This window comes from Gopherus evgoodei, chromosome 9, assembly GCF_007399415.2.
Source record: "Gopherus evgoodei ecotype Sinaloan lineage chromosome 9, rGopEvg1_v1.p, whole genome shotgun sequence".
Lineage (NCBI taxonomy): Eukaryota > Metazoa > Chordata > Testudines > Testudinidae > Gopherus > Gopherus evgoodei.
Genome location: NC_044330.1, coordinates 54709731 through 54723783, shown reverse-complemented (window position 1 = coordinate 54723783; position 14053 = coordinate 54709731). Strand labels below are relative to the sequence as shown.

Here is a 14053-nt window from a genome sequence, read left to right as displayed (position 1 = left end):
ATCTATCCACTCTTTCTCCTATAATCACTATCCACCCATCTGTCCTTCTGTCCATCCATCTCCCATCCAAATATTCAGCTGCACATTGTCTATCTTCTCCAATACTTATTCATGCAGAGCCTCATTCTCAAGTTTCTTGAACGTTTCTGAGGGCCCATGGTGCTTGTTGTCTACGGTCTTGACCCTTTTCCTTTGTGATTCTTCTAGTCCGCACAAGAGGGAGATGTCTGAGGACAGCCCCAAACCATAGCACTAGCTGCAACAGAGAGAGAGCTGAAGGAGCTAAACAGACCAACCTAGCAGAGAGAGAAAAAAAGAGAGGAGAAAAGGCAGGGCAAATAAAAGGAGAGAAGGAAAAAGAGAGCAGAGGGGAATGGGGAAAAAGAAGAGAGGAAAAAGAGAAAAAGAATAAGAATGAGAGAGAATTTCCTAGACATTTTTGTTCTGAGCCAAAATCTGCCTTGAGTTACACCTGCCTAGCCAACCTCATTGAAACTAATAGGGCTGCCAGAGTGCAAGGGAGAGCAAATTAGAGTACTTTGTTGTTAAATTTTCTGCTGCCGTCTCTCAGCAAGGAGGCTGAAGCGGGTTTTGTGTTTTGCTCTTCCATTCCCTGGGATAAGTTCCACGTCTCAGAGAAATAATTGACTCCAGAACCTGAATTTAAATGTGGATACGGGGAAGCAAGTGAGGGTAATTTTTTAAGAAGCACCACCATGACTTAGGGGCCTCAAGTCTTCTGGGTTTTCAGTGGGACTTAGGTTCCTAAGTCACACAGACACTTTTGCAAAGAGTACTCTTGCTCTCTTTGACATGATGGCTCTTCTTCTGACTCTGGAAGCTGGGCACCGACTGTTAGACTTGCATGAACCATATCTCTCTTTCCTCTGCACTGGGCAGTCATGTGGGGGAATGAGTTTCCATATTACATAATGTGGCTTGTGCGCTAGTCACTTAGGTAGATGTCACTCAGACATCCAGTCTGCACACACGTCTATGCAATTCAGGCTCAAGAGTGGCATTTAGGCACAGCCCAGAGCAGAGGCTCTGCAGCACCACCTCCCCCCAGGAGAGCACTGCACACAGAGAGGGCAGAAGGGGCAGTACATGCCTGATGCACTATTAGGAAATTGACCAAAGGGGGCTTGCTGACCCAGCCCTGGTGCTTGCAGGGAACGCAATTTCTGCCTGGTCCCTGCCACTGCACCCTGGGGGAAATTGCTTCCCACCCCCAAATATGGTGATCAGCATGTGAAAAAGAGTTACCCTCATAAAGCTGTGGATCTCATTGCTAACCTGAAATATGGCTGCATGTTCAAGTAACGCTCCATTGCTCCTAAATGATGTGGGTTCTACCAGTGCATCTGGGAGTGAAAGATCCTAATGTGCTGATGTCCTACCTGGGGGGCAGTGGGGAAGGATCTCCTAGGTGTTTAACTACAGTCTTTATGTTATATTTTTCAATGTCCAGGAATGTCTACCTGGTTTCCTGGTGCTGCTTAGTTCAAACAGTTCTCCAAGACCTGGTTTTGGTATGCCCTGAAAGAAGACTCCTCTCTCCCCAAAGCTTTCCGCTTTCCAAACTAGATTGATTCAGGTAGAACATTCAAAAGGGCCTAGCACTGGCCTACCTCTGCTGCTATTGAAGTTGCTGAGTGTTTTGCCATTCACTTAAGTGAGAGCAGAGCAAGGCCCATGCTGAGCTCTTTTGAAAACCCTGCCCTTGAGTGCTTCAGCCTATCACCAGAGCAAGGACCTGCCAGACCTCTGTTTGTCTAACCCCACTTCCAGGAATTTCTACAAAGTGTGCACATTCTTATGGAATTCCGTGCTCAGAAGGGGCGTGGATAATGGCATCCGGGTTTCCTTTGTCTTGCCAGTAATCTCTCTACTTACACCCTAAATTCCTGCTGGCCTAGCCTCAAATTGATTGCAGGTAACAAGTGAAATAAGTTTTGTGAGGTCATTCTAACCTGAATAGCTATTTCTGAACATTAGAAACTCACCAAGGAGTCTGGCACATTTTGCAGCCACTGCCCAAGAAAGGACTGAGCCTAGAATAGCAAGGAGCAGTCAATCATATGGAGTATTGGCAAGCTTCAGGGAAGCTTGCATCACACCTTCTTGGCCTCTAATCTACACTCTCAGTCCCCCACGTCCAAATGCATCCCAAAACAAGTAAAAGGGGAGAACAGTTCTCCTGCTTCTTTCTATAACCTTGCACTTGTCATGGCTGTTGAAAGATTTGCCCTTCTCTAGCATGGTCCAGTGCTTCTGCTTGGCTGGATCAAGGCTGGTCGCTGCATGGGAACAAGTAAGCATGGAGCAGCTTAGGAGCTGACATCCATCCACCTGCGCACCAATTTGGTGCTGATCATTTTCACAGCATTCTCCATGTTAAACAGGCAGGAGCACCAAGGGGGGTTGCGAATGCGGCAATTAACAAAACAGCAATCAAGCTAAGTGTTTAATTTCAGAAAATTAACATCTTCTCTGAGCGGATGTGGAAAGATAAAAAATGAAGGATTAAATGTGCTGGGTAAACAAAGGCAGTGCTGGACCATAAACATCTCCTGCTGGAAGGGAAAGACACTGACAGCTTCCCAGAGCCGAGTGTTTGCAATTCAGTGAATTCCCTAAGAGGCACCAGCTTCAGAGCCCAAGAGAAAGAAGAAGAGCATAAAATAAGGGGCTAAACTCACTCATCCATGCAGCAAGAACATATATTTTCCATCTGTAGAATAAGTGTTTTATAGCTGGTGTTACATTCTGTGTATGGGGGGTGCAATGTGGCAATCTGACGTGGTTTGTTTTTATGGTCTCTTAAAAATGCAGAGGGGCACATGGATAGAGCTGGTGTTTCCAGCATGGGTGTTTAAGCTGTGCATGCAAACTTGGGTTCCCAAGTTGTGTCCCAGCCTATGTGGGTTCACAGGAAAAGGAGGGCATATGCAAAGAGTCACACCGCCATTGCCTGACTTGGGTGTATTAAGCATGCAGCGTTCACATTCCCTTCATGTAGATTTTTTTGTAGAAATGGATATGTATGGTTATTTAGGACCAGATATGCTCTACATTTCTGGCCCTTTGAAATCACACTGGTAGTGCAATGGGCAGGAGCGACGCCAGGGCTTTTGGCGCCTTAGGCGGAGGTCCTTCCGCGCTTCCAGTCGTTAGAGGCAATTCTGAGGTGGGGGGGTCCTTCCGCGGCTATCGGTCTTCAGGGCACTTTGGTGGCGGGTCCCAGAGCAAGTGAAGGACCCGCCGCAGAATTGCCGCCGAAGACCCGGAGCGCGGAAGGACCCCCCGCCGCCAAATTGCCGCCGAGGGTGGCAAAATGCCGCCCCCTCAAATCCTAGTGTCTAGGCGGTCGCCTAAATGGAAGCGCCGGCCCTGGCAAGGAGGCCAGTGTCCTGTACGGGGGAGCTTTCAGCTAACATAAAGCTGATGTCACTGGCCCCTAAGGCACCACTCCAGCCTTGGTGTTAGGGGGCTTGATGAGGATGGGAGGGGTGTGTGGGTTCCAACTGTTGTCAGCTCTCAGACAGTTTTTTGGAGATTGTTTCCAGTTGGTGCAGGTTAGAGGAGCCCCCAGGTTGCTTTAACCTGCACTGGGATTTAGGCGGAGCCAGGCAAAGAATCAGAGTTGTGAGTCCCTGGGCTGGTCTACACTACAGGGGAAAATCGATCTTAGATACGTAACTTCAGCTACGTGAATAACGTAGCTGAAGTCGAAGCATCTAAGATCGAATTACTCACCGTCCTCACGGCACAGGATTGATGTCCACGGCTCCCCCTGTAGATTCCGCAACTCTGTTCAGGTTGGTAGAGTTATGGAATTGATATAAGCGCGTTCGGGGATCGATATATCGCTTCTAGATGAGACGCGATATATCGATCCCTGAGCAATTGATTGCTACCCGCCGATACGGCGGGTAGTGAAGACATACCCCCTGATGCCCCTCACCCCACATTGCACACAGTGGAACTCAGCTGGAATAAAGAACCTGGTCTATGTGGTGTGATAGATTTGCACATGTATTTTGCAGAAAGCATTTTTTGGAAGGTCTGATGTTCGGAGCAAATAGAGATTGCACTGTGTGTATAGACACAACCCTCAGAAGGAAAAGAAAGAAGGCATAAAGCTCACATCATAGACACTGCTAAGAAATCATTATGCTGCTCCATAGCTCTTTTGTAGGGGGTTACAAATATGTGTAACCTGCTATACAATAAGGATACTTCTTTTAATAAGCTCATTTGTTTGTAAGCAAACTGGTGCTCTGTGTTAATTTGCGAGAGTCATATGGATAATATTATGTACCAATGTGCTTTAGGGAGGGGAGATAGGTTAGGGAACTGATGTCAGCGGCTGGAGCCAGACCACAGTTATCATACTGGGCCATCTGTGGAATGGCCTGTGTTCATGGAAGTGGAAAAAGCAGCAACACTCACTGTTTTCCCCAGGTGATTAACGCAGAAGCCCATTAGGTCTGTTCCACAGACGGCAGTATCTGTCCAGGGCAGAGGTAGAACAGAAGGCTTGGCAGGTAGGGTGCATTTTGCAAGGGCTACGGAACCCTAATCTGTCCATAGGGGTGGGGCATAGACTACATTCAGCTTCTCTGTAAAGGAGAGTATGGTGCATCTACTTCCAGAAATGAGTGCCAAGGTATTTCATGTTAGGTAGTCAAGTGGCCTTCAATTTCCAAAGTCCCATGATTAATGTGGGATGTTACTCCTTGCATAAACCAGGAGAGAGGGATGTAATATTGAAGATCCTACCTGCAGTGTCTCTGAATCTATGTGATACCTGACAGACAAGCATTGCCTTTCATCTGAGGGATGGGCAGAATCAATATGCAGCTATTTATTTGCTCAGCAGGTGATGCTCCCAGAATTAGTACATCCTCATCTGTTTTGAACAGAGACATCCCTACCAGAGTGAAACATTCCACCAGGAGAAAAAAATAATCTCTTCCCCGACCAAGCAGGATTCACCAACATCCAAGGGGCCCAGCTGAGGGAGGAGGTTGGCATACCAAGCCGTACACCTCTAGATGACAATTCAAGTGCTGGTGAGCTCTGAGAGCTGTTTGGCAAATTACTCCCTGTGCTGCTGCTTGGTTAGTGCTGAGGTCACTGATGATTTATAGGAATGGGAATGTTTCTCCTTGTCAATGAAGCTGCCGGCATCCCAGCTCCCCAAGGACGAGGGAGTGGGGAGCTCTGCATTTGGACTCTGAAGATTATCCTCTCCCGAGCCCTCCCCACATGTTTCAGCGCACTAGGGCACATGAGGCTTTGATATCCCCAGAGGACCAGATAGGAAATTAACTTGTTTTATGAAATGCATGTTGTGTTGCCTGAGTGACGTGCAGATTCACCATCTGGGAATTCAGAATGTTTGGAGAATGAATATGGGGAGCCGAATCCAGAGGTTAGGCTGAGTGACAAAGAGAGTCAATGTAATTTGCACTTTCTTCCCATCCTCTTGATGTGCATGTTTTGCTAACTTAGCCTCCCTTCAGATGTACTGCTTGGCTAGGGCCAAACTTCCAAGTCCCATCAGTTACTCACACAGATCCACTGACTTCACTGGAACTGCTCACCAGGGCGAGTTTGGTCACAGAGACTCCCTTGGGACTGCCACCTGATGTGCTGAGACTACCTCTGAGCCCGTTTTCTCTGCCAGTTTGGGCCTCCAGAACCCTGCCTTGTTGAGCCAGACACACAAGCCTGCCACAACACAGACCCAGGGTCTGAACCACGCCCCCAAAGCTGCAGACTTAACTGAAAACAGCTTAAAAAGTGCTCCTGTCTCCAGCACCCAGACACCCAGCTCCCAGTGGGATTCAAACCCCAAATAAATCTGGTTTACTCTGTATAACAGACAGAACAAGGTATGTTACTAACTAAAATAAATCAAAATATGCAAGGCTAATTTAATACACTAAGAATCTAGTTACAAATACTAACTTCTCACCCTAAATGTTATCTCAGGTACAATCCTTTTCAGACCAACGTTGTAGTTTATGGCCTGGGTCCAGCAATCACTCACACTTCCACAGTAACAGTCCTTTGTTCCAGTTTCTTTCAGGCATCTCTTTGGGGTGGAGAGGCTACCTCTTGAAGACAAAATGGAAAGGCTTCCAGGGCCTTTTATATTCTCTCTCTTGTGGGCAGAAACCTCTTTGTTCTTCTGTGCAAAATCACAACAACAAGATGGAGTTTGTAACCACCTGGGAAAGTCACATGTCCATGAATGATTCCACTTTTTGCAGGCCGACGCCATTATTTCCAATGTTAGTTTGAATGTTCCCAGGAAAGCTCAGATGTGGATTGGTGTCTCCCAAGTCCATTGTTAGTTAAGTACTTCCAATTACTTGAATAGATCCTTCGCAATATGTTGGCTAAACCTTCCTTATGTGTTTCCTAGAGCAAACACTTCAAATATAAGCATAGAGCCAATGCTCATAACTTCAGATATAAAAACGATACATGCATACTAATAGGATGAATATATTCAGTAGATCATAACCTTTGCAAAGATATGTTACATGGCATATCCAACATAAAGCGTTTTCCAGTTGTGTTATATTTGCACTTATAAGCATATTTCCATAAACATATAGAGTGCAACGTCACACTCACAATCTGGCCTTGAGGTTCCCTTGGATTCACAGGGCCAGATTCAGAGGTGATGTGTAAACAAACCCTTACACCAAGTACACTCCCATAGAGCAACCCGCTGGTATGGCCCTTCCAACAACATCTATACTAGCCTAGTTCGGAGTAATTTGCAAGGCAAGGAACCTGAAGAGAGTGTAGGAAGATGTACAGTAAAGTCATCCTACTTTCACATAGACCATCTTCCACCTTCTACCAGTTCTTTGGCATGCAAGTTACCCCAGGTTAGACAGACTTAGAGCTCTGTTGGGGAGAAATAAGGAGCGCTATGGGAGTCGGAGCACAAGGGAATCTGAGCTAGTGCAAAGGAGTAACTTTGGAATGTGGCCAAGGGGTTGAATTGAAAGATGAGGATGTCCCTCTGTGAGGCAGGTAGGAGCAAGGAGTACAAAGAGGTCTGTGCGGCTACAGACAGAAGTGTTGTTGTAATTATGTAGATATGAGACGGGCAGTTAGCTCTGCTTCAGAGGATGGCGAGGCCTAGTAGTAACTCTTCAAGTGCCTTCCAGCACATCACCCACCATTTTAGCTGCAGAAACGCTCTTCCTGGATCATGCCCATCTTGCTTTGCATAGCCCAGCAAAGGCTAACTTTGAACTTCAAGTGGAGAGCAGTGCTGAGACCCTGAATCTCTGAGAGGATTATTCTGCATCCTGCTTGGCTGGCTCAGGATTAATGAGATCTGCTTCTTTCTTCTGTTTGACATTAGGGTTGGCCTTTCCTCTTTTTCCTTTTGTAACTTCAGCCAAGCTAATAGGGCAAGCCCTGAGCCAGTTGTAAAGGGACAGAGGTGATTGTTAACATGCCCTGAACCCACAAACCAACTCGGTTTGGTTCAGTTTGATGGCTGCTCCATAGACTAACAGAGCTGTGGTTCCTATTACCTTCTGTAAGTGCTTCTGGAGGTTTTCCTCTGGGACAGAGACACAGTGTGAATTCTATATTTGCAGGGGCCGTGCCAGCCCGGCAGGGGGGTATGGGAGGGGAATTCCACGCATACCCGAGGCTTGCAGTGCTGGGCCTGCAGTGGGGATACTGCTGGCCCATGGGGCTGGGCACCTGCCCTGCGATGTTTGTTCAGGTCTTGAACAAGTACCCTGAAGTAGAGTGACCAGACAGCAAATGTGAAAAATTGGGACAGGGCATGGGGAGTAGTAGGAAACTATATAAGAAAAAGACCCAAAAATTGGGACTGTCCCTATACAATTGGGACATCTGGTCACCCTACCCTGAGGGTTCTGTTTCCCTTTGGTTATGTGGGTGTAGCTTGTCATGCCAGAACAAGCTGAATGAGTAGAGCTGTGTGTGTGTCTACACGCATGTGCCCGTGTTTGTGTGTCCCTGTCCCTGTCTGTGAGGGCATATGAAATGCTGGGAGTCTGAGAGGGGCTGACCCAGTGACATGTGTGTCTGAGACTCAGTGACGTATTTCTGAGTATACACACACACACACACAACATGGCACATCTCGCACACACTGAAGCCAGTTCCCCTGCTGGCAGGAGCCTGTCCTGGTGCATTAAATTAAATGCACTGAGCCTCGCCTCCTGGCCACGGCACCATGGATGGTTGCCCACGATGCCCACTCATAAGGCTGTCCCTGTTTGGGGGACAGTACCCCCTAGCCCACTCCCCCAAACTATGCCCATACTCTGGGTGGTCAGTGAGCCCTGTCCTGGAACCTTACTGGGGGACGTAGCAGCCTGGATACATAGTTAAGTGAAAATATTGTCCTATCAAAGTTTATTGTTGTAATAATTTATTTGTATTGCAATAGCACCTGGGAGCCTTAGTCATGGCCCAGAACCCCACTGTGCCAGGTGCTGTACAGACTCTGAAGAAAAGATAGCCCAGTGCAAACAACTTATAATCCAAGTATCAGACAAGAGGCAACCTGACAGAGGTTTAGACTGGGTAGCTTTAATCTCTGTCACAGTTAATGTAATGGGAGAGCTGTGTTTTGTTCACCCCTGGGAAATGTCCTCTGAATTCACTGCTTTACTCGCTGATGAGTTGTTGACTGTTCCTGGTTAGACTGAGCGCTCAGAATTCGAAATCTCTAATTAAAAATAATTAGCAGTTTAAATATTCAACCAGTTTTATTGACGCACTGCTCTCATTTCACGCATATTGTTGCAATAATAGCAAATAAACATGGAAGCCTCTTGCTAACACAGCAAAGGTAGGGGTGGAGTGAGTTCTCTGTCTCCAGTGGAATTCAGCACATGCACACACACACACCCGACACTACTCACTCACCCCTCTCAGAGAGGACTTGTGTTTGGGACTTTTTAAGACATGGCTGAAGAGCAAATGGCTTGTGTCTGTAACAGGCCAAACTGCCCCAGATGACACCTATTTACAAAATATTTCCTAGGGAACCATACACACCACTCCTCCTGCAAGCAGCCCCTACACACCAGGGTGTGGAGCCAATGACAGGCAATTGGGTGCATTTTTGTGAGAGCTCGCTGTTAAAATAATGACAGTACATCTCAGTGTGAGGGCCTGATCCTGGCACCCTCAGTGATTGGAACTCCAGTTACTGCAAGAAGGTGTTACGATGTTTCAGACTCACAGGACTGGGCCCAAAGAGCAGCCGGACCTGCTGGGAGCGCTCTGCTATGTGAAATAGGGTAGAGGGAAAATCTTGATCAATGGCCTTTTTTGTTTGTATATTGTTCTCCATTTCTTTCTCTTTTCATACATCAGTCTGTCTTCTAGCATTGTCTAGATTGATTAGATCAATTCCATTATTGTTAGAGATTGATTTTGATTACCCACGGAGCAGGGACTGAGGTCTCTCCTTTATTTTCTCTGCTGCACCAAGTGCATCGCTGACCTTCAACAAACAATAAACCATCATCATAACTCTTGGTTACCCATATGCTGAATCTGCCTTTCTCTCTCCATCTGATTCTGCTTTATACACCTATTTATCCCCCTCTGCTACAGCTGCATTACATATGCCTCTTTCTTTATATTCTATTCTTTAAGATTGGATTCTCTGTGTTATTCGGTTTCTACAACATCAAAAGCATTTTCTCTTGGTCCCTTTAAATATGTGGTCTTAGTGCACTGAGTTGTATTAACGAATAGGCAGCCTGTTTAAAGCACAGATTAGCAAGTACTTCTTCACACAGAACAGAGTTAACCTTCCAGAAGCTGGGACTGGATGAAGGGGGTGGATCACTTGAAATTGCCCTGTTCTGTTCATTCCTTCGGAAGCATCTGGCACTGGCCCCATTGTCACAGACAGGATACTGGGCTAGATGGACCATTGGTCTGACTTGTAAGGCCATTCTCTTGTTCTTATGCTCTTATTATGCTGTATAATATCTCATTCTCCTTCCTTCCAACCTCTTGCCCTTTGCTCCTTTCTTTCCGTTCTCTTCTTTCCCTCCTCACCCCCCAGGATGGCTCTCTGACATTTTATTTTCACTCTCTCTTCAGATCATGTTATTCCCCCTGCCCATGAGTTAACTTTCACTTCTCTTCTATTTCCCATTTCCTCCTTTCTCCACAGCTCCCTCCACAGTTCCCATCATGCACCAGGTAAGTGCCACCATGAGGAGCATCACGCTGTCGTGGCCTCAGCCAGAGCAGCCCAACGGCATCATCCTGGACTATGAGATCCGTTACTATGAGAAGGTGAGCCGGATCTGCCACCCCGAGATCAGCAGCACTGTGGGCTCACGACCAGCCACCGTAAGCCTGAATGAAAGCAGGGGAAGAAGGCTGGGGTGGGGATGGACACTCAAGGCTCTAAAACACTTCTGTATTTTGTCCCTTGTTGTGGATTGTTAATTATGGGCCTGAGCCACCACTCACTGAAGTCAGTGGAAAGACCCATTGACTACAGTGGAGTTATGATTAGGTCCTGGGATTACTCAACAAAGTGTGATCATGAGAGGTAACACCCAGCCCTGGCAGGTAAATTGGGTGCGAGGTGTGGGTACGAGGGGGCATAAGTGATACTGCTGCTGGCTTTGCCTAGACTAGAGTTTTGGGTCATGTTGAGTTAATTGAATGTGAACTAACTCAAATTCGGTAAGACAATCGTAAATGCTAATCCAGACACACCACCAGCATTTGTTCCAGGACAGAAACGTCTTGTTTCTCGTCTAGGTGCAGCATAGACCAAGCAGTGAATTAACTTGAGTTACAACATGACCCGAGAGTCTGAACAAAGCCCAGTGTGCTGGACGGGAGAACATGTCCATAGAAGAGCCATGTCCAAGTGCATGTTCTGTGTGATTTTAAAGGGATGTAGCAATACCCCTTAGATTGCAAAATGAGTGCAAAATATAGTGCAATACCCCTTATTAGGGCCAGGCATAGAGTGCTTCAACACCAGCTCCAGCCATTCACTTCAAGGGGCTTATTCCTTGGCTGAATCCCACTCCATACCTGCTATTCCAACCCCACACGGTTCGGCCTCCATACTTCCTTTCTGCTCTGCAGCTTCCCCGGCTAAAGTGCTGACCTGTGCACCCCTGCTGTCACATGGACAAGCAGGGTTAGGAGAAGACAGGCCATACCGACCTTCCCTTAGTGACTTGATCTAAGATTTGAATCTGTGTCTCCTGGGTGACAAACAGTGCTCACTGCACCAACAAACGCATTCGTGTTTGTAGTGTGGTAGTGCTTCGAGACCTCAGCTGAGACCACGGCCCTGTTGTGCTAGGTGCTGTGCATGCACATACGCCCCAATGACCTTGCAATCTAACAGGACAAGATGTGGGGAGGGGAGAAGGAAAGACTTGTCTTCGTCCCCATTTGCTGATATATTTGCTTTCCTTACTCACTTCTGCAGAGAGTCTTTCCTGATCTCTCAGACGAAAAGCCTGTTGCAGGAGGCAGTTGTGTCATTTAACCCACAGACTTGTTCTGGGCAGGGCCAGCCTTAGGGAAAATGGCACCCTGGGTGAATTTACATTTTGGTGCCCCCCATTGCCCCTGGTCCCCCATCCTCCCTTCCCCCCTAAAACCCTGCACTGTGCTACCTTCATCCCTAATCCCTGCACCTCCCTCCTGAACCCCTAACCCCTGCACCATGTGGGCCTCCTCACCCCAATCCCTGCATTCCCCTCCTGTGCTCCTAATCCCTGCACTGTACCCCCTTCACTCCTATCCCCTGCACCTCTCTCCTGTACCCCTAATCCCTGCACTGTGCCTCCTTCATCCCAATCCCTGCACCTCTCTCCTGCACCCCTAATCCCTGCACCTCCCTCCTGCACCCCTAACCCCTGCGCCATGTGGGCCTCCTCACCCCAACCCCTGCATTCCCCTTCTGTGCCCCTAATCCCTGCACCGTGCACTTTCACCCCAACCCTTGCACCTCTCTCCTGTGCCCCTAATCCCTGCACTGTGCCTCCTTCACTCCTACCTCCAGTACCCCTAATCCCTGCATCCCCCTCCTGCACCCATGTGGGGAAACAGACCCACTTGGATGCAGAAAGCAGCCTGCATTGATGCTTGCTCTCCCACTGATCGCTGTTCCTCTGCCCCATGCACCCACTCCCAGCAAACAGGAAGGTGCTCCCAGTCTGGAGTGGCCAGGGTTGGCTCCTGGGAGGACAAGGAAGGGCAGAGGCGGGAGGAGGTGGGAGGCAGGAACAGCAGCAGCTGCACATGAGGAACAGGGGGGATGAGGGTCACCCCTGATCTTGAGGTCATCCAACTGCCCCCTGCAGCTTGGGTCTCTCCCCCCGCCCCCTCTCCAGTGTTACTGCTCACCCGCCTACCTACCTGCCATGTCACGTTAGGTGGGAATCCAAACCCTGCTCACAACACCCTCTTTGGTGGGCTGCCCTGGGCAGGGGCCCAGACGACCCACCCCAAAGGCTGGCCCTGGCTCTGAGGACAGATTATTGGCCCATGTAAAGAACCATACTAAGATCAGATTGTAAGCAGGGGTGTGTGTGCTGCAATGGCATTGAGAGAGGAAGCAAAGGTCACCTCATTGTCTAGATCTGCCACCTCTGGTTGATACAGCTTGTACCTGCAAGTGGTCTCTCAAAGCAGCCATGGCAGGTTGGCAGTGTGACACCCGTGTGCAATGTTTCTAACCACCGCACTGTATATATGGACATATATATAGTAATTTAAGGCACGCATTTCATGAATGACAGTATGGCCATGATCATCTTCCTTCAGTGCTCTGTATTTTCAGTGCAGAATGCTTGGAGTGGAGTGATTGGAGCAGTAACGCTTTAACCCCAATATTCCCATTCCACCAGTGGAGAAGCCTCATGCCTGAGTAGAACCCTGGGGTGGCCATTGGGTGGGACTACTATTGCTCTGGAACCATTGCATCCCCTCGTGTTGATTGACATCAGCCTTTCTTTACTCCTCTCTGCAGGACCACAATGAGTACAATTCATCTATGGCCAAGAGTCAGACCAACACAGCCAGGATTGAGGGGCTGAGGCCAGGCATGGTGTATGTGGTGCAGGTGCGAGCCCGGACAGTGGCTGGCTATGGGAAATACAGCGGGAAAATGTGCTTCCAAACACTGACAGATGGTAAGTGTGTGGCAAAAGGAGGGGGTGAGAGAGAGAGAGAGAGAGGCCTCACTTGCAGCTCAAGCTGTATTTGGATTACATAAACCTGTCTCTCCAAACCCCAGCTCCCAGAGGGGCAATGTGGCAAGAGCCAGGTGATTTATAGTGATGTTTGATTAATTGCCAGCTGGAGGAGTAATCTGTTTTAAATCTCTTATCTCTGTTTTCTCCTCCACCATTTAACTGCATTTCCTGCATCTGTATGTGGCTTGGATTATTTGCATGCCAGCCAGGGAGGACCTGAACCTTTACCCTTTCCTGACCCCGCACCTCTCACTCACCTCAGGAGAGCTTGCCAAGAGCCTGTTTTGGCTGAGCTGGGAAATATGTCACGCTAGAGTGCGTGTGCTGTATGAGGGTACGCACAGAGGTGGGGTGGGGATGTGATCTGAGTGCCTCGGAATCACATGCCCATAGAAATGAAGGATGGAAGAGAATTGTCAGGCCAGCTGCTCTAGTCCCTCTCCTGGTCAAGTCAGGGTTGTTGCCTACACTCCGCTCTCCACTCACTGGGGAGGTCTAAGCTGCAATCCAAGGTGCAACTGCAGCTCAGTTAGACACACCCACACTAGCATGGCTGAAAATACCAGTGTATATATGGCAGAGGTAGCTTCAGCGTGGGCTGCACGCAGCCACTGGGGAGCTACTCACATTGCTGGAGCTGGCACCACCACCTCTACGCTGCTATTGTTAGCATGCTGGCAAGGGTAAAGTTATCGTGGTATGTCTACCCGACCTGCAATCACCCCTTGAACTGCAGCACAGACACACCCTTGGTCCAGGCATTTTTTTAACCA

At 48.3% G+C, this 14053-nt stretch overlaps 1 protein-coding gene across 5 annotated transcripts in view; it reads left to right on the top strand.

Moving 5' to 3' along the window:
• The window catches only part of EPHB1 (EPH receptor B1), a 356755-nt gene that overhangs the window by 266919 nt on the left and 75783 nt on the right, over positions 1 to 14053 (top strand). For 4 of the 5 annotated variants that reach the window (XR_004002015.1, XR_004002017.1, XR_004002016.1 and 1 more), the window contains exons 6-7: positions 10217 to 10398; positions 13055 to 13217. Coding sequence is in view for 2 of the 5 variants with exons in the window: in XM_030575682.1 (XP_030431542.1) it covers positions 10217 to 10398; positions 13055 to 13217 (345 nt within the window). In the remaining 3 variants the exon portion in view is untranslated. The remainder of the gene's footprint in view (positions 1 to 10216; positions 10399 to 13054; positions 13218 to 14053) is intronic. The other variant, XM_030575683.1, reaches the window with a different exon arrangement.